General features: G+C 38.7%; 1 protein-coding gene across 14 annotated transcripts in view; it reads left to right on the top strand.

The window, feature by feature from the left end:
* CASK (calcium/calmodulin dependent serine protein kinase) overlaps positions 1-20,315 on the top strand; it is a 515,778-nt gene that overhangs the window by 471,403 nt on the left and 24,060 nt on the right. For all 14 annotated transcript variants that reach the window (XM_049767194.1, XM_049767195.1, XM_049767192.1 and 11 more), the window contains 3 exons: positions 800-835; positions 2,972-3,168; positions 12,194-12,309. In XM_049767194.1, coding sequence (XP_049623151.1) covers positions 800-835; positions 2,972-3,168; positions 12,194-12,309 — 349 coding nt within the window. The remainder of the gene's footprint in view (positions 1-799; positions 836-2,971; positions 3,169-12,193; positions 12,310-20,315) is intronic.

Below are 20,315 nucleotides of genomic sequence, written 5' to 3'. Positions count from 1 at the left end.
TTTAACACAAAGTACTTTATACCTGAACTTGTTTCACACATGTTTCAGAACTAGCCATTTTGGAATACAGAAAGATATTTTTACTTTTACTGAACAAATGGAAGCACTTACAGGTGCAGATGTGCAATATTTGGGGTTAATAAAAAATTCTAAGTTGCTGATATTGCTGTGAAATGTTTGAGTGTCAAATAATGCAGCAGTATCACTTTTTTCCTCTTAATTTGCACTTGAAAAACAGAACCTCTTTTTTAAAAAATCAGGTGACATTTTAATAACAGCAAAAATCTCAAATGGGAGCTATCAGTAAGAGAAATTATGGAAGAAAATATCCTCTGAGTTTTAATTCTAGCTGCAAACTAGGCTACCAAAGGAATTCATTTATAACAGTTAGCATTTCATACTTTTGACAATGGTGAAAGTCCATACAGCCACTGTAATCTTTCAAATCCAAATGGTGGTGGTGGCTATGTTGAAAAGGGCAACATCTCTCTGTAGTTAGGTTTTTTTTTCCATAGGTTATTTTACTTGCAGTGGCTTTTGTGTTGAAGATGCTGAGTTATTTCTTAAGAACACATTTTCTTTCTGCTTCAACTTACCTGCTTTCTTCAGCTTGCTGCTAAATGGCCTGGGTTTGACTTTTTGATAACTTAACATCACTAAGATATGGAATAATGTATATGATCTATTTATTTACTATGTAAGCATAGCTCATTAAAACATTGTAACAGAACACACAAATTACTTTGTACTCTTGACAAGTAAATGAAAATTTCTCTCCTGGGTTGGCTTTATTCTACAGGACTTGCCATCAACTACCCAACCAAAAGGACGACAGGTGAATTGTTATCCTCTCTAGACACTTCTCTAAACTGAGCTGCTAATAGCCAATCCTTTATTAACCTTTTTCATTTCATAATGTCTGCGTTTTGAACCATAACATTTGAGCATTAATAGCTTGTACCATTTCATTTTAACACATTACACATGACTAATTCTCTATAAAGAACCTCCCCTTACATCTTTGTAGCTATGATGGTTATTGTAATTTCAACCTGATAATTTTGTGTTGATCGCTATGAATTCAGCATTTGGGGATCTTTGGGGACCCCTGTCACTGGGGTCAGAAAAAACTTGTAAAGTCTACAGAATTCGTAGAATAACTAAAATGGACTTGTTAAATGATCGTTTTTAGGCAATCATTTTCTGAAATTTGAAGACTTGTATTCTTTTGTATTTGCATATATATTTCTAAAGGCCACCTACAATGAAAATATGAATGCAAATATTCTGGCTTTATATTCTACTATATTTCTATTCAAACACATACATACACACACAAAGCCTAAGTGCTGCTTGATATTAGTTTTGCCAGTACTTTAAAATTATGAATTTTAAGTGCAAATGCAGAGCCTTGTTAGTTTTATAGGCTAAATTTACTTAAACAGAAAACATGCACTAGTTCAAGCTCTCAGGTTGGTTTTACATTGACTTAAACATTAATATTTAATTTTAATTTTAAGGGATAGACTATGATATTTTCTTAAAATTTGGCATTTAAAATAATTTTTGGAATTGAGATTTGCATAAATTAGCATCTAATGAAATTCACCCCCATTTTAGTCTTAAGATTATATAATTGATTCAGTATTGGCTATCAAGCTCCTTATATTTTTTTTTTTGGTTTTTGGGCCACACCCAGCAGTGCTCAGGGGTTACTCCTGACTATCTGCTCAGAAATAGCTCCTGGCAGGCACGGGGGACCATATGGGACACCGGGATTCGAACCAACCACCTTTGGTCCTGGATCGCCTGCTTGCAAGGCAAACACCGCTGTGCTATCTCTCCGGGCCCCAAGCTCCTTATTTTTTAAAGCATTCGGAAATCCTGTAATTCATAAAATATTGCTATAGATAACCCTTTACATACTAATCTTTTCTTTTGAAATATTTTCTAATTACATTTATAGTTCCTAATACTCAGAGCCATCTTGAATACTCTGCCCATCTTGAAAATATGCTTATTTCAAGTGCTATACTGGCCAAGTTGGAATTCGAATTCCATTTTTTGGGGGGTTTTGTTTTATTTATTTTTTAAGGGGTGCACACCCAGGGATGCTCAGGGTTTTCTCCTGGCTCTGCACTCAGCAGTCTTTCCTGGGAGACTCAGTGACTATATGGGATGCCAAGGATTGAACCTGGGTCTGTCCCAGATCGGCTGTGTGCAAGGCAAACTCCTTACCACTGTGCTGTCACTCCAACCCCCAAAGTTTTTTTTTTTGGTTTTGAGTTCTCACCTGGCGGTGCTCAGGGGTTATTTCTGGCTCTGAGATTAGAAAACAGTCATGGCAGGCTCTAGAGGATCATATGGGATGCCAGAGAGCGAAACTGGATCTGTCCTGCATCGGCCATGTGCAAGGCAAAGGCCGTACCTGCTGTGCTATCACTCTGGCTCAAATTCCATTTTCTTCTCTCCAAAGAGTAAAATACAAATGTAAAATGCTCATCTTTTTTTGAAAAATACTATTTTAAGTTTACAAGCTTTAAAATATGTGTATGAATCACATTTAAGCTGATAGGAATTGTTCTTGCTAGTTTTGTATTCTCTGCTCTGTAAAAGACAAAACATACCTTCAGTCCTTGGATTTATGGCTTATAGGCAACCACCTCACCATTACAGATTACAGCATACTTCCTCCTAATTATTGGCATATTCTGTTAGAAGGAAAGCAAGAATTAAGTCTTTATTAAGTACTTTAATGGTTGCCTCCAAATAAAGCCAGCAAAGACCTGTCCACATCAAAAGAAACACATTGTTTCTAGTGGTAGCAGTTTTGTATGTTGTACTTCCATGAATCATTTTTGCTTTCACCATCTTATGTCCTGTTTGTGTTATAAGTCTTGTGTGTGGATATTAGTGCTAACTGTTTTCTCTCACACCTTGGCATCCTGTCTTACAAACTCCTATCTTATAGATCTATGTAAGAGCACAATTCGAATATGATCCTGCCAAGGATGACCTCATTCCATGCAAAGAAGCTGGCATCCGCTTCAGAGTTGGTGACATTATCCAGATTATTAGTAAGGATGATCACAATTGGTGGCAGGGTAAACTGGAAAACTCCAAAAATGGAACTGCTGGTCTCATTCCCTCTCCTGAACTTCAGGAATGGTATGATTTGTTTATTGCTTCTTTGTTTTGTGAGGTTTGGGGCTTTGGTTTGGGGATCACACCCATAGGTGTTGAGGGGCTATTCCCAACTTAGTGCTATGTGGCGCAGAGATCATTTCCAGTGATATTTGGAAGACTATATGATGCAGGGGATAGAACCAGAGCTCTCACATGCAAAGCATGAGCGCTAACCCCCTGAGATAGTGTCTTGGTCTGGTATATTTGTATTGTTCTGTTTTGTAATAAAAATGAAGCCCCATCTACTTATTTTCAAGTTTTTTAATTATCGTTTTATAGTGTCAAATATGTGTGCTGTATTTCTGGCTCTGTTAGCCAAACAAACCTCAAATTAGTCATCCAAGAATTCTCTATCCTCAGTGTCTAGTGAGCAGATTATAGTCAGGTCATCCTTTCACCAATAAGGAAAGGAAAGTCTAGGGAGAGGTAGAAGAAGTTACTTCATATCTCATAGTGTCCCTTCACTTATTTGGCCTACTGCTCCCTCTTCAGAAAAATAATCATTTTACATCAATCCCCCACCCCAGAAATAAACCTTGTTTTTTAAAATAACTTTATTTTTTTATTTAGTCTTCGTGAAATCAGTTATTCATGGTCAGGATTCAGGCATACAGTGTTTTATCACCAATCCCTTCAGCACCAGTCTCTGCTTCCCTCAGCCAATTCTCCCCCCCACCCCAATTGCCTCCCACCAGTCTGCTTCTAAAAAAGGCAAATAAATATGATTATTTATATATTTAAATTTTTGTACTGTGGTTTACAGTACTGTTGCTGATAGGGTTTCATGCATAACACTTTAAAACCTTGCATTACACCTCTTTTTAGTTGGTTGAATGCTTTCCTCCACCTAGGGGCATTTCCCAGCCATCCTCACCTTTGTTCTATCCTCCAGCCCCTCAAGGGGCTTGTTTCCTATTGAACAACAGTTCTCATGTTCTTTGTTTCCAGTGTCCTAGGATATTAGTTATTCCATCATTTTGTTCCTTTATCATTTGATGTCAGACTTGCTCATTCTGACAGAAAGAAAGCATCCCCCAATTACAGCTAAGGCTACTATTAACCCCCTCTCATCATTCTAGTGTCTTCCCCAGGAAGTGATGTCACCCACTTTTCAAAAGACTGGCTTCATCAAACTCTCCACTGCACTGTACTGTTTCAGTTACTTCAGAATGACTATTTTATACACACACATACACACACAAACACACACACACATGCACACACAACCTCTCACTGCTTCTTGGGATGTTCTCACCACCACTGTTCCAATCTACCATTCAGATGGTGTTCTGTGATGTTATATAGGCTATATAAAGATACAGCATCTTTAAGTGTTAGGAGAATAAAGTAGCCAGAGCCTTGTTCCTTGCCTGACCAGGAGAGCACAGTAGGTATGGCTCTTGCCTTGCACACATCTAACCTGACTTCAATATTAAGCCCCACCAAGAATGATCCCTGAGTGCAGAGCCAGAAATAAGCTCTGAGCACAGCTGGATATGGCCCTAAAACCAAAATTTAAAAATAAATAAAATGATGTGTGGCGCTAGCGGTAAGTCTGCCTTGTCCGTGCTAACCTAAAACGGACCATGGTTTGATCCCACGGCGTTCCATATAGTCCCCCAAGTCAGGAGCAATTTCTGAGCACATAGCCAGGAGTAAACCCTGCTTATCACTGGGTGTGGCCCAAAAACACGAATAACTAAATAAATAAATAAAATGCATTTTCTGTTAGAAATTTTAAGTGAAAGCTCGTTAAGTCAGTTAGTTTTCAGACTCTGTGTGTGTGTGTGTGTGTGTGTGTGTGTGTGTGTGTGTGTGTGTGTGTGTGTGTGGTGCTCTGGATCAAATCCAGTAACTCTCACATGCAAAGCAAGTGATCTGCCACTAAGCTACATCTCAGTCCAGATTTTAGATATGTTTAACTAAGAAAAGAGTAGTCCCAGTAGCTATATTTGAAGAAAAATTCTTATCTGCTTATAGTGTTACAAAATGCTTAGTTGAACTAATTAAAAAAGGTTGACAGCTTCACTTAGTTGGTCCTTTATATCAGAAATCTTCCAAATTTTGTTTAATATGACAAAAATATAATGACCATTAGGCTCTGTACCAAAGCATTTTAACCTAGCTCAAAGAACCCAAAGTAATCAAACCCATAGACACATTTTCATCCATTTTTCTCACAAATTAAGGGGCTTCTCAATGAATCAACTCCTTTAGCTGACCCATATTCTCCCTCAAATAGTCTTCAATTAGGAGTGTTAGAACTGAAAAAACAAAAGCACATTAAAGCAGATAAAAAAAAAAATCAGACGCTATCCATTTATAGGCAGCAGTAGATGCCCAGCTAGAGAAAGTGACCTTGTGTCGGGCTGTTATTTTATTCTGCTCATAATGAAATAAGCAGGAAGAGAGTGATTTCTAAGTCACTTGATGCTTACGATGTCACTATGTTATTGATATTTAAAGTTCACAAAATGTGTCCTAAAGTGCTGCTAACCTGAGCACTGGTTGATAATAATTGTATATATGCTAGCCTCTTGGTCAGAGAAATGATCTCTAAAAATAGTGCTTCACTGACACCTAGAACCCCATCCTGAGAAATGGTAGCAGAAAAAGGTGATTTGCTTTCTATTTCTTGTCATGGAAGACTCATTTATTTGGATAGCTGTACTGCTGAAAATTAGAAAAGTAAGAAGTGCTGTATTGAAGCCAGAATGGTAAGGCATATGGGTTTGATCCCCAGTTCTCCATATGATCTCCCGAGCACACCTAAACACAGAGCCAGGGATTAAGCCCTGGGCACTGCCAGGAATGACTCCAAACCTAATAACAATAATAATAACACATGGATGCAAAGTGCTATAGGAAATCCATGGTTTTTTTTTAAATCACTTTTAAAATATTGACTAGCTAGAGAGATAATACAGTGGTCAGGGCACTTGTCTTCCATGTACCCAACCCAGGTTCTATCCCTGGCACCACAAACAGTTCCTGAAGTCCCATCAGTAGTGATCCCTGAGTGCAGAATCAGGTGTGGTCTCAAACAAACAAAAAAATAAAAATATTCATTAAGTAATGGAGAACTTGATCACATTTTGCCTGAGAACAGTCCACTCAAGTGATAAGAGATTGGGGTACCAAATCGGCTCATTTACTCATAAGGACATTTTTGTTTCTGAACACTTCTGTGCCAGGGTACCAAGGTTAAAACCTAAGGCAAGTACAGGCAGAAGAAATTTATTCTGAAGCCCTTCCAATATTATCATGACTGGAAAAGACTATACCTGCCCATTTAGAGTAAGAAGATGAGAGCCTGTTCTTACTCCCCTTCAACACCAGGGGACTGTAGAGAAGCAGTTTTGTTACTAAGCAAAACAAAAGACTGAAGTGAAAGAAGTGCCGAGCTCCCTATAAACAACCTTGGCCACCAGATCACATTGCACGGATTTATGGACAGGACATACAGATCCTGGAAGAGCCAGAGAAATTGCAGCCAAACACTTAATAGGCGGCTTCCCCCTTTCCTGTAAGGAATTTTGGAAAGAAAACACTTTTATCCTAGGCCTTATCATAGAACATTCTAACTCCTTCACAGAAGATATTGCTAGGGCAATAGCCAGCAATGCAGACTATCCAGACACACACAAAGAACAAGCAAGGCCTGACTGAGATACTGAGCCCAAGTGACAGAAGACAGAAAAATGCAAACCCACTCCTCTTACTACTTAGGAGACATGGGGAAGGGGGTTCTTATTATTTGGTGTCGGGGCCACACCTAGCAATGCCCAGGGCTTTCTTTTGGCTTTACGCTCAGAGATAACTCGGCATGGCTCAGAGGACCAGAGGTAGTTCCAGGAATCAAAGTAGTCTAGGCTGTATGCAAGGCAAATGCCCTACCTGCTATACTATCACTCGGGCCCCAAGAGACACCAGTTCTAAGACCCTTATACTTGCCTGGTTTTAAATATTAATAAGCTTGAAAAACATCTTCAGAGAACAGCAAAGTATTTAATGACACAGCAAATTTGAAAAAGTACCAAAAGAAAAAGCAATGTGGGAACAAAATGGAGAACTCAGACCACACACTTAGAAGAATGACAAAATTTCTTTAAAGTTTCCATCAACAGATGGATAGATAAACAAATTATGACATTCACAAAATGTCATGGTCCAGTGCAATAAAGAGGATAAATTAGTGCTGTTTTAGTAGAGATGAATTACAAAATCATACAGTGGGAAAGAAGTCAGGCAAAGGGAAATAATGAGGAAAAACAAATGAGCCCATTTCTATCAAATTCCTGGAAATGCAAAATGAACATCTAATGATAGGGTTGACCTCGAGGGTGAAGAGCATATTACAAAGGGGCATAAGGACATTGTGGGGTGCTGAAAATTTGTTCTCTTCGTTATTGTGGTTTGTGTTCATAGGTTGTGCATAATATGGTCTGTGTTTGCAGACCTGGTGTTTGCATATCTGGCAAATTTAAAATATATTTTAAATATATTCGGTTTGTTGCCAAAAAATAACCGAAATACCTCAATTCAAGAAAGTTGGAAAAATGGAGTCAGAGCATAATATAGCCAGTAGGGCACTTGATCTACATGTAACTCACCTGGCTTGCTCCCTGGCATAAGGGACCATAAGGTCCCCTGAGACAACCAGGAATGATCCCTAAGCACAGAACCAGAAGTAAGCCTTGAGCACTGCTGAGTGGCCCCCAAACCAAAATAAAAATAAAACTTTCTTTTTTTAAAAAAAAAGGTGCAAAATCTGTAGAGGAAAAGGTTCTAACTGGGATAATCATTACCTCAGTGGAAAAGGGCAGCACGTGCTGTCTGCTGAGTACCACATAAAAATGCAGGAAGGTATGTCAAACCGAGGGACAAGAACAGCATCCTTGGACAGGAAACAGAATTGATCTCTAGAAAGGCAGTAAGCACTCCTAACATGATTTAAAACACTTAAAAGACTGAAAACAATACTGGTAGCCAGTCTAGGAAGTTTTGTTCAAATGTTTTGCTTCCTTAGTCTCATTTTTTCATATCCTGCAGACAAGAAACCAATTGTTTTGGGCCCAAATGCCTTACTTTGTTTACTCTGAGTGAATTTCATTTTACTTGACAAGGCACATTAATCTAGTCCTTTGATCTGTTTTGAGTTCCTGAACCTTTCATCCCTTTGCCTTATCCAAGTCAGCAGTAAAATGTTAGGCATGTTTTTGAAATTTCCCTCTAGATGGACCCAAATACGAACAGTTTTCTTGTACCTACTTAGTGCAAAGAAATCCTATTTTCTTAAGAGGTTGGTAAAAATCAAATTCATTCTCTGATGTTATTCCACATGTGACCACACCACAAATTTTTACTGGGAACATTGTGTTTTAAGCTTAGCCCCATTTATTAGAAGATAATTTATAGTGTAACATAAGCTTCACTTGGTCAGGATTTTGCCTCTTTCCAAATGCCTCACTTCTATTTTCAAAGATCCTCTGCCTCATGATCCTGCGGTTAGGACTGTCAGTCATTGCTTTGATGTCTACTTAGACTAAAAGAACTCCCAAAGCAGTCTGCTACATAGGTTACCCATGGATGCTTTTTAGGCAAAAAGTATGGATGGTACCAGTCCAAACAGTCGTATGATCATTGAGTGGAAATAAAAAAATGTTCAGACTTAACCACCAAACCCAAAATCAACAATAGAATCAATACCCAATCTACAACAAGCTATCAGAGGGGACCAATTACACTAGCAGTCTGAGGGCCAAAGGAAGGAGCTATGGAATGCATGCTGGGAACAGGGATGGAGGGAAGATAACACTGGTGGTGGGAATGCCCCTGATTCATTGTCACTACCTTAAATATTACTGTGAAATAGTCATAATTCACTTTGGTCACAATAAAAATTATTTTAAAAAAGAAGAAAAATGGACTTTTAAGGTATTACCAGAGATTTTGCATACTATTCCGTGATTTTGCATGTGGCTAACCAGGGGTCACCAGGAGAGTTGGATATTAGGAGAATCTAAAAATCACTATCAGTTAATTTTTCTTTTTCTTTTCTTTCCTTTTTTTTTTGGTCTTTTGTTTTTTGGGGTCACACCCAGTAACACTCGGGAGTTACTCCTGGCTATGCACTCAGAAATTGCTCCTGCCTAGCCTGTAGTTATTCCCGTGACAGTATACTTCAAGGGCGGAGAAACTCTGTATCTCTTAGGACCAACCAAGGGAATTCCCCATTATTTACTGTACCTGTGCAAAATAAACTACACAAATTAATATTTTTGTTATTGTTGTTGCTTGTTTTTGGTTTTTTTGTGCTTTGTTTTGTTTTTATCTCTGGACCATGGTTATTGTTTCATTGTCATCTTTATTGCTGTGGTGTTTATTGCTGTGGTGCTTTTCGGGTTTTTTTGTTTGATTTTTTTCTTGTATTCTTGTTATGTTTTTCTTCCTTTCATCCTTCCTTCTCTTTAATTAATATTTATAGCCTCTAGAAGGACTCCTCCCATTTTTTGCTTTTTTATTTTTGCCCCCCCCTTATTTTCTTTCCTTCATAACTTGAACTGTCTTGTTCTACCTCACAAATTGAGGGGAAAATAATGGAGGGTACCAAGACCAAATAGTCATATAAACATCAAGTAGAAATAAAAAATGACCAAATCCAAAGCCAACAACAGAATTGATACCCAATCTACAAGCTAGAGACACAGAGGGACTACTTATACTAGCAGCCCAGGGGGAGGGGTAAATGAGGGGGATATGGGATGCATGCTGGGAACAGGGGTGGAGGGAGGACAACATTGGTGGTGGGAATTCCCCTGATTTAATGTCACTATGTACCTAAAATATTACTGTTAAAGATTTGTAATCCACTATGGTCAAAATAAAAATTATTTTAAAAAAAGAGAAATTGCTCCTAACTTGGGTACCATATGGGACTCCAGGTGATCGAACCAGGTTCTGTCCTAGGTCAGTGCGTACAAGGCAAACACCTTACCACTGCTCTGCAGCTCTGGCCCCAACTATCAGTTAATTTTTCCATGAAAGTGTGCATGAAAATTACTGTTGTTTAAGAACCTTGTCAAAACTTAGTATTATCAATCTTTAATTTTAGCCATCAGGGTGTCAGAGAGATAGTACAGGGATGAAGGTATGTGCCTTGCATATGGTTAATTCCTGTTTGTTACCTGGTACCATGGAAGATGCCCCAAAATCCTCTAGGAGTGACCCCTGAACACAGAGCTAGAAGTCACCCCTGAAGAATAGTGGGTGTGGCCCCCAAATTTCTCCCTAGCATATTTTTAGTTATCACGATGGGCATATGATAGAATCCATGTGGTATTACTAGTTTGTGTCTCACTGATCATTCATGGGATGAGCATCATTTCATATGTATATTAGCTATTGGAACTCCTCGTAAAGAGTGTCTATTCAAGTCATGACTACTTTTCTATTTAGCTATCTCTTCACTGTTTTATAGAAACCTTTTCCATATTATGGGTTATTACACCATTGTCATTTACATTTTCCTCCCAAGCACAACTTCATAGAAAGATTCAAAGATAGTTGGGGCCAGAGTGGTGGCACAGTGGTAGAGTGTTTGCCTTGCACGTGCTGACCTAGGATGGACTGCCATCCGATCCCCTGGCGTCCCATATGGTCCCCTAAGGTAGGAGCAATTTCTGAGTGCATAGCCAGGAGTAACCCGAGTGTCATCGTGTGTACCCCCCCCAAAAAAAAAAGAAAAAGAAAAATTAACTGATAGTGATTTTTAGATTCTCTTAATATCCAACTCTCCCAGTGACCCCTGGTTAGCCACATGCAGAATCATTGAATAGTATGCAAAATTTCTGGTAATACCTTAAAAGGACACTTTTTTCTTTTTTTAAATAATTTTTATTGTGATCAAAGTGAATTACGAACCTTTCACAGTAATATTTAAGGTACATAGTGACAATGAATCAGGGGCATTTCCACCACCCCTGTTCCCAGCATGCATCCCATATCTCCCTCCTTTGCCCCCCAGACTGCTAGTGTATCTGGTCCCTCTGTGTATAGCTTGTTGTAAATTGGGTATTGATTTTGTTGTCATTGATTTTGGGTTTGGTGTTTAAGTCTGATCATTTTTATTTCCACTCAATATTCATGCAACTGTTTGGTCCTGGTACCATCCATAATTTTTGCCTAAAAAGCATCCATCTATTTATCAGCAATTGCATGCATGTGTGTGTGCATGTGTTACTAATGCTAACTAGTACAATCAAGTCAAACAAAATTCTAGTTTTCTGGCTAGAATTCTAACTAGATATATAATCATGATATATTTTTCTCATCATAGACTAAAGACACCATGTAATAAAAATATCATTAAGCATCTACTGTGTTAGATTGTTTTGTTTTCATTATGCTCCTCTACAACAGCTACTACCCAAGAAGCTCCAAGAAATCAAGGAACTTGTCAATAGAATATACTGGTTAGGAGCAGAAGCTTTGGTGTCATACTTTCCTAATAATAAGTAGAAGAACTTACCTGTGTGGTGGTTTGGGATAAATTGTTTAAGTTTAAGGTCTTTTAATTTTCCTCATCTGTAAAGCGTAACACAATTTCATGTGTTGCTGGAAAGATTAAACGAGTGAATAAGAGTAAATTACCTAAAAAAAAAAAGCACCTAAGAACACTAAAAGTGAATAGCTTCTAGAGCCAGGACTCAAACTGAACCTCTCACTATCGGAAATGCCATTCTCCTTCCTTTCTCTAGCCTTATTATATGTTTTGGATTATTAGCTGTAATTTCAGTTAGTGCATATTCAAGGAACACAATGTAATTTTATTTTAAATCTGTGATTTTTAAACATGTCTAGGAAATTGCCATAAAACCCAAACAATGACTTTTATCTGAATGATTTGCAAAGTGTGTGAGAACTATGTTCAGGCAGATTTATCTACACTCTGCAACTAATGGCTCTTCTTGTATGTTTGTTTTTATTTTCTTTCTTTGTGTCCTAGGCGAGTAGCTTGCATCGCTATGGAGAAAACCAAACAGGAGCAGCAGGCTAGCTGTACTTGGTTTGGCAAGAAAAAGAAGCAGTACAAAGATAAATATTTGGCAAAGCACAATGCAGGTAGGGCAAAACACGACTGTTGGTTTTTCAGTTAAAGACCAAAATAGATTTCAATAGTGTCTCTCCCCAAATTCCGCCATATGAAATCTTCATCAGCTGGTAAAAAATTTAAGGACCCTCCCTCTCAGTGTTTGTGATATTGGTTACTAGCCAGATGTTTTACAGAATATACTATATAGCAAGAAAATACTATTTGAAGCTAGTGTTCTATGGAACTAAAAAAACCCAACACATTCGTGAAGTCCTCCCTTGAAAAATGGGAACTTGGGATTTTGCTGGGGTTTTTTTTGGATATGCCTATGTTATATATGTAAAGGCACAGACATACTCTTTCAAAGTACTGTAGTGCTTATAGTTATGGGATTGGGTTCAAAGGGTGCAGGTGACATTATATACTAACTTTGGTCTATTTATGGCATTAGTTTTTCTCTCCCTGTATATTAATCTCCTAAAAGAAACAAAAACATATTTGTGTGGTTTGTCTACATGGAAGTTTTCATTCAACTTAAAGGCAAAATATTCCTTGTTTGGCTGAAAATTGAATTGAACACCAACAAACATGGTCTCTAATTGCAGTAAAACTTTCACAAGATTTACAGGAAGTAACTTAAATTAAAGAAACTGTAGGGTGTGTCAAGGATGTGCTCAGTGGAACAGTAGTTGACTTGCATGTCTGAGGTTCTGGGTTTGCTCCCCAGCATGGCAAAAAAAGAAATAGCAAAAGGGAAACAAAATGCATGGTGATTATACAGAATGGGCTTATTTTCAATAACTTATTTGTATTAATGTTTTATAGAAATATGTATGAGAAATTTAAATACCAATATTGGCATTATATTCTTTCCCAAGGTTTCAGAAATAACTTTAAAATTCAAGCATACAGGAAAAAATCAACTGAAAGTAATCATGCATACCCAAGTTAACAATATGCTTCTGATATTCATAGAATGCAGCATGTTGTATGTTGTTGACATTCATTAGGGAAAATTGTTTAGATGCTGAAATTTTAATCAGATTTATTTTACAGTTTGGTTGAACAAGTCTTTCCCTAGAGGCTAGCTATTTTTAATAAATATTTTAATAAAAATGTACTAATGTACAGAAAATAGCATTTCTGATTATATACCATGACAGAGCATTGATAATAAATGGTTATTTTTGTTTTATATAAAGAGGATATATGTAGGGAAGATTAAACATAATTTAGCAACTTTTCATTATAAATGGGATGATTAAACATAATTTAGCAACTTTTCATTATAAATGGTCAAGTAATACTATTCGAAGAATTTACTACAGCCTCAGTAAATGTTGTTTTATACAAAATATCATTCACTACAATATAGCACCTTTATTTCCATAAGATTTTACAGGTTGAAAAAATCATGCTGGCATTAATAGCCTTATAGTCTTGTTTTTATATTTTAAATTTATATTGATAAATATGATATTACAATCTATTTAACCTTAAAGTAAAGTGGTGGATTAAGAATATACATTTCTCTTTGGCCCTATATTTATAGAAGACTTGTGGACATGAATTTATCACTCTTTTTTCATCCATCTCTGAGGAAAAATTAAAAGTCATTTTGGAGAAAAAGAAATCTTAGAACTTAAATCTTATCCACAAAAATCAGGTGAATCATTCACCTAAAAAGTTTAACAAAGAATAACCTCCAATCTGGAAGCCAATGGTTTTCATTGTTAGCTGGACCCTTTTTGTACTTGTTAACCATTGAGACATCCCCATCTTGTTCTTGTTCTTTCAAATTTAGTAGTAAGTAGCAAGTTTACCTGTTAACTTATTGGGCCAGGGGTTAGCACATCCAAGTAACCATATAACTTGGGCCAATCACTTGCCTCCTGAGAGTCTGAACATGAGTGAATTGGATTAGTTAATAAAAACTCTTTTCTTTTGTTTTTTTTTTTTTTTTTTTGGTTTTTTTGGGCCACACCCTGTGACGCTCAGGGGTTACTCCTGGCTATGCGCTCAGAAATTGCTCCTGGCTTCTTGGGGGACCATATGGGATGCCGGGGGATCGAACCGTGGTCCGTCCTAGGCTAGCACAGGCAAGGCAGGCACCTTACCTCCAGTGCCACCACCCAGCCCCAATAAAAACTCTTTTCTAATCTACCATTCAATGGCACTCATAGTTCTTTCTCATGGGGCCAAAAATGGGTATTATTTTATGAAACTTAGTATTCTTTCACTGCCCCTCAGCACAAACTTGAGCTCTGGTTAAAAAAAAGAAGGGCCCATCAATGGAGGGATAGCACATTGGTAGGGCATTTATTTGCCTTGCACCCGGCATACCGAGGACAGACTCGGAACAGAAATGGGTTTGATCTCCGGCATTCCATATGGTCCCCCAAGCCTGCCAGAAGCAATTTCTGAGTTCAGAGCTAGGTGTAACCCCTAAACACCTCCAGGTGTGCCCCCCCTCAAAAAAATGCCCATCAAGTCCATAGGTTTCTATCTCACCTTGATGGAGAGAGCAAGCATCTCAGAAAGCTGGATAGAACAGGGTCTTGTTCCTTTTTCATCTTTTGACATTGCACCTACTAACCAGAACTATGACTCTAAGTTCATGTTAGCTTCAAACTAAGGAAGTTGGTGTGCCATCACTTTTTGTTACCTTCAGCGTTTTCCTAAGCAATGGTCATCTGGGTGTTAGAATCTGTTTCCTCCAGCTTTTGGTTCTTCACTGTGTCACTGTTTGTCACTGTGCTTGAGACCTTCATTTCCCTTCAGTAGAGTCTGAGCTACTTATAATGTCCAGGAAGTGTCCAACCAACTCTCTGCAGAACATGTTTAGTCTGATTTGTGATAATCTACTGAGAATGTCATTGTTATAGTTCCTTCACTCTCCTTCCTCCCTCCACCACCCTGTCCCACTAATCAGCACTTTGGGGGGCTCTCTTTAGTTTATCTGATTAGGAGATTCAGCTTTTACTGGACTTTGAAATATGCCTCCTCACCAGGCCAGCTGGTCACTTTCTTTGCAAGATTCTCCAGCTCTTCCATTGTGTTTATTATAAAGTTCAGAAAAACCATTTGCATAGTCATCATTTTTATTTTTCCAGAGACGAGCTATTCTAGAACGGAAGTTATGTATTTCCTCAGCTATTCTGCTTTTATCTATAATGGAAGTTCCTCCTCATAGGCTGTATATAAGAATTGCTTTGGGCCAGTGAGATAATACAGAAGGTAAAGTGCTAGCCTTGCAAGTAGTTGAGCCAGTTTGATCCTGGCACCATATATGATCTCCTGAGTACCGCCAGGGAAGACCCACTAAGCACAGAGCCAGGAACAAGCCCTGGGCACTATGGGTGTGGTCCTAATCTATCCCATAGAAAAATTGCTTCTAAAAGAGGGAGAGTCAAATTCTGTTGTCTTCTGTCAGTAGTGGAGATGCTTTGAGAAGTTTGAAATGCCATGTTGTGTATGTAAACATTTTAATGGGATTATTATGTTACTGACCCTACCCTGGTGGTTGATTGTGCCCTACCTAGGGTGTGACATAGCATTCTGCTCCCACCCTAGGGTGGTACCTTATTCTGCTCCCACCATTGAGCGGTACCTGATTCCCACCATTGGGTCGTACCTGATTCTGGGGCATAAAAGCAAGGGTCTGTGGAAGGCAAGAGGCTTTTTTCCTGTGGCCTATTCTTAGGCCTTTTGGCTTCGGCCTCTTCATGGAATAAAGAGCTGTTTTCTTCAGAAGCCTGATTGCCTGTTGGCTTTCTTCCTGCTGCATTCACCCCAGAACTGCCGACTTAACAGGGTAACAGACACGTGGTCCGAGCTGGAGGAGAAAGGCCTCATCCTCCATCCCTCCATCAGTCAACCTCTTCAGGGACTGACTTGCAACAATGCCATATCCTTTAATATCAAGGGATAACCAAATGAATTCTTAGATCATATATTAAATTATTTGCTGAAGGATTCCAAAAGCAAAATTCCAAAAGCAAATTGTAAATCCAATGGGTGGGGGAGGCTGGCCTTTTCCTATAGGGCTCAGTTAGTTAAATACAGGCCCCATGTTTTGTTTTCTGCTTTAATATAGTATACATTGATGAGAAGATCCAAACCTTATCTTCAAATTATGAAGTTGTTTATAGCCAGAGTGAAGTAGGAGCATAGTTTTGTTCTCCAGAACTGTTATGAATGATAATACTCAAGTCATTTCCATTTCTATCACTAGGAATTGTCCCATTTCTAGTTAAAGCAAAATTCTATTCACACTGTATAGCTCATTTTTCACATGTCCTCCTGACTATCTTATTATTAGCAAGTATGGTCTATAAAATATTTGCTTTTCACTATACATCCATGGTTTTTAGATAATTTAAGTGTGTTGTTACATTTAAAAAATTGGATCAGTTAACTTATAAAAGCCGGTTTCTGAATTTTCTTGTGCCACAGTAACATGAGACTCTAGACTTTAGCTGGGCCCTTTTAAGCTCATGATTACATGTTTGTAGTTGGGTTTTAGTCATAAAAAGAACACCTCCCCCTTTCACCAATGCAACATTCCCACCACCAGTGCCCCTCATCTTCCTCCTCCCTACCCCGTGCCTGCGTTTGAGACAGGCATTCTACTTCTCTCACTCATTGTCATTGTCATTATAGTTGTTAGTGTACTTATTTCTATATCTGCACTCACCACTCTTTGTGGTGAAGCTTCATAGCATGAGCCGGTCCTTCCAGCTCTCGTCTCTATTGTCACTGTATTATTACAATAATATGTCTTATTTTTCTTAAAGTCCATAGATGAGTGAGACTATTCTGTGTCTATCTCTCTCCCTCTGACTCATTTCACTTGTTGGGTTCTTGCTAGCCACCCAGTAATAAGACAAAGAGACCACCCTGCAATGCAAATCACAAAGTGGGGTTTTATATGATTAGCTAGCTAAGGGTTCAAGACTTCCACCTGGGAACAGGCTTCCAGTCAAGGACCCTGAGTCACTTTTACACTCGGGTTAAATAGCCATCACAGCCATGCGTCAGAGCTGAATGTACAGCCCCAGAATAAAATGAATACACCATTCAAATGCCACAAGATACATAATTCAGATGATACAAGGTTGACCTGTTAAGGTGTTCTGGACGTGGATGCCATGTTCCGGGTCTTGTGTCTCCCCTTGTCTCTAACTCTTATTTGATGGCCACATTCCTACAAGCTAATAAGGGGGTTATACAGAAGCAGTTTAGCAAAAGCAGAAACTTTCATGGGGAAAGAGGGAACCTTAGAATCTTACACACTTAGCATAATAGTTTCCATGCCCATCCATGTATAGGACATTTTCATGACTTCATCTCTCTGAAGGCTGCATAATATTCTTTTGTGTATAAGTACCACAGTTTCTTTAGCCATTAATCTGTTGAAGCGCATCTTGGTTGTTTCCAGGTTCTGGCTATTGTAAATAGTGCTGCAATGAATATAGATATGCAGAAGGCATCTTTGTATTGCATTTTTGTGTTCCTAGGGTATATCCCTAAGGAATGGTATATCATATATATTCCACTATAGGTCTAGCACTATAGTGCTAGATCTTATATATGGAGCTCAATTTCCAGTTTTTTGAGGAATCTCCATATGGCTTATAGAAAACAATATAGCTGGACCCGTGTAATGTGCATGCATCCTCTAGGAACCAGCCTCTACTTCTTGTACCTGGCCTACTTTTTTCTTTTTTTATTTTATAATAGCATATTTTAATTTTTCTATTAAAGTATTTATTGAAGCACCATGATTACAAACATGTGTATAGTTGGGTTTCAAGTTCAGTAAACTGTTTGTTTTCTTAAAAAATAAGTATTAAAAAATACAGTAGTAAAGGTGTGAAAGTGGCAATCGCCATTGTTTGCATAGGCCCAGCAAAATATGGAGAAAATGGAAAAAAATCCTTGGCCTGATTACAAGAAGGCCTCACCCCTGAAGTTTCTTGGCATAAGACTGACTCCGGGGGCCAGGCGGTGGCGCTAGAGATAAGGTGCCTGCCTTGCCTGCGCTAGCCTAGGACGGACCGCGGTTCGATCCCCCGGCGTCCCATATGGTCTCCCAAGCCAGGAGCGACTTCTGAGCGCATAGCCAGGAGTAACCCCTGAGCATCACCGGGTGTGGCCCAAAAACCAAAAAAAAAAAAAAAAAGACTGACTCCGGGCTCCAGGCATACCACTGTGTCCAGCCCCTGAGTCGTTCTCCATGATCCCGGTGAAACTTATTCGCACTTAAGTTGTTGTTGGTGTCATATTCCTGTATCTAAAGATTCTGGTTTCTGTGTATTTCCTTCATCGAAGTCAGGCTGATGTGGAGCATCCTCTAGTTTCACCTCACCATTAGATGTGGAGACCTGCCCTGCAAGCAGGTTGTTGCTAAGTCGTCTGAGTGTTGAGAGCACTCTTTGGAGTAAGTCAATGCCAGAGAAGTGGTAGGGTCTTCCCTGGTAGAGGTTTGTGTCCTGGTAATGTTATAAACAATTATGGTTGGTTCCATAGATGGTATCTGTTGTATATGAAAATATTTCCATAAGATTATTGTTTGCCTGTTTCCCACCTTGATCTTCCAGGTGGGGGCGCTATTGAGAGCCGAATAGTTTGGGGGTGAGGTGTTCAGGGACTTTTGCCAGAGTTGGCTGGCTGGCTCAAGGTGTGTTTTGGAGCTAGCAGCAGGCTGACAAAGGACTATCTTCGCCCAACCTTTTACCCCTTACGCTTCCTGTCTGTGTGGATTATTTGCTGTGGATAAATATTACCAAGATCTCCCCCCAAAAGGGGACAAGGGGATGGGAATCAGTTTCTCATTCTGGGAGCTCTTTGCGGATACACACACACACACACACACACACACACACACACACACACACGATGTAAATGGGACCCAACAAATGGGGCAACAGTATCCATTATTCAGGGGTGTATGGGCAATGCCCATTCTTCTGAGGCCTAAGACAAATCATTATGCCAATGTTCAGGGTATAAGGCCTAACTGCATTACAAATTTGTGTTCCCATCTCTATTAGATAAGAACTTGTTTGCATATGTAATGTTTTCCCATTTGAATGTGCCTATGCAAAAGAGAAAGAATGCCACAAGGTATTGTTGGTGCATCTGGGGTCCAAGGGAGGAAGTCCAACATTCCCCATAACTTGGTTCTAACATGAATTCTATACAGAGATACTCTTCTACCAGCATTGCTTATTGAATGGTCCACTTTTTTCAAACTCATCAGATGTCTGGCTATTGCATAATAGGCTGCAGCATCTTTGTAATTGGAAATTTGACAGCCTATTTGAATGTACTTGTCACTGAGACAAAGAGTCAATACGAAAGTATTTATGGGAAAGATTCAATTGAAAAGTAGTTGCCCCGATATTAAAAGTATTGAATAGCTTACTAGGAAATTACACTAGTACAAACAAATTATGCCAGACAGTATTTCTGAAGCCTTGGGAATAGACTTGATTATGGTGTGTGTTCTGTTTATAGCAAATACGTTTTCTGCAATGAGTGATAGACTTTCAGATACACGAATTTTATGCAAAAAGCTTTGTTATGCTGCAAGGGAAACTACCATTCTAAGACACTCAGGCTTCCTTAACCTAGTACCCCAAATCCAATTAAGATCAGGTTACATTAGGTAAACATTTTTTTAAAGTCTCCAGTTACCGGATATTTTTGGTTATGTGGAATATGAATAACTAAGGCAAAGAACTGGCAAGACCCGGAAAAACTAAACTCTCAGACTTGGTGAATTTTCAGACTTGGTGAAAATTATGGTGCATACTGGCGGAAAACAAAGGTGAAGGAGAGGACAGGGTAAAAGGGAGTGGGGCCCATGATACTGAAATGTTGGTTGTGAGAGCAGCCAGTCTGAAACATATACAGAAGTATGACACTGTATCCCTGAAATTCCATAATACTGTCAGCCAATGATACATCTATAATAAAAGAAAAAAGTCTTCATTAATTCATTTTTAAATATTAGAGCCCTGGGCAGTAA

The sequence above is a fragment of the Suncus etruscus genome, chromosome X (genome assembly GCF_024139225.1).
Source record: "Suncus etruscus isolate mSunEtr1 chromosome X, mSunEtr1.pri.cur, whole genome shotgun sequence".
Lineage (NCBI taxonomy): Eukaryota > Metazoa > Chordata > Mammalia > Eulipotyphla > Soricidae > Suncus > Suncus etruscus.
Note: the sequence above shows the minus strand (reverse complement) of the source record. Positions and strands in the feature narration are given on the sequence as shown.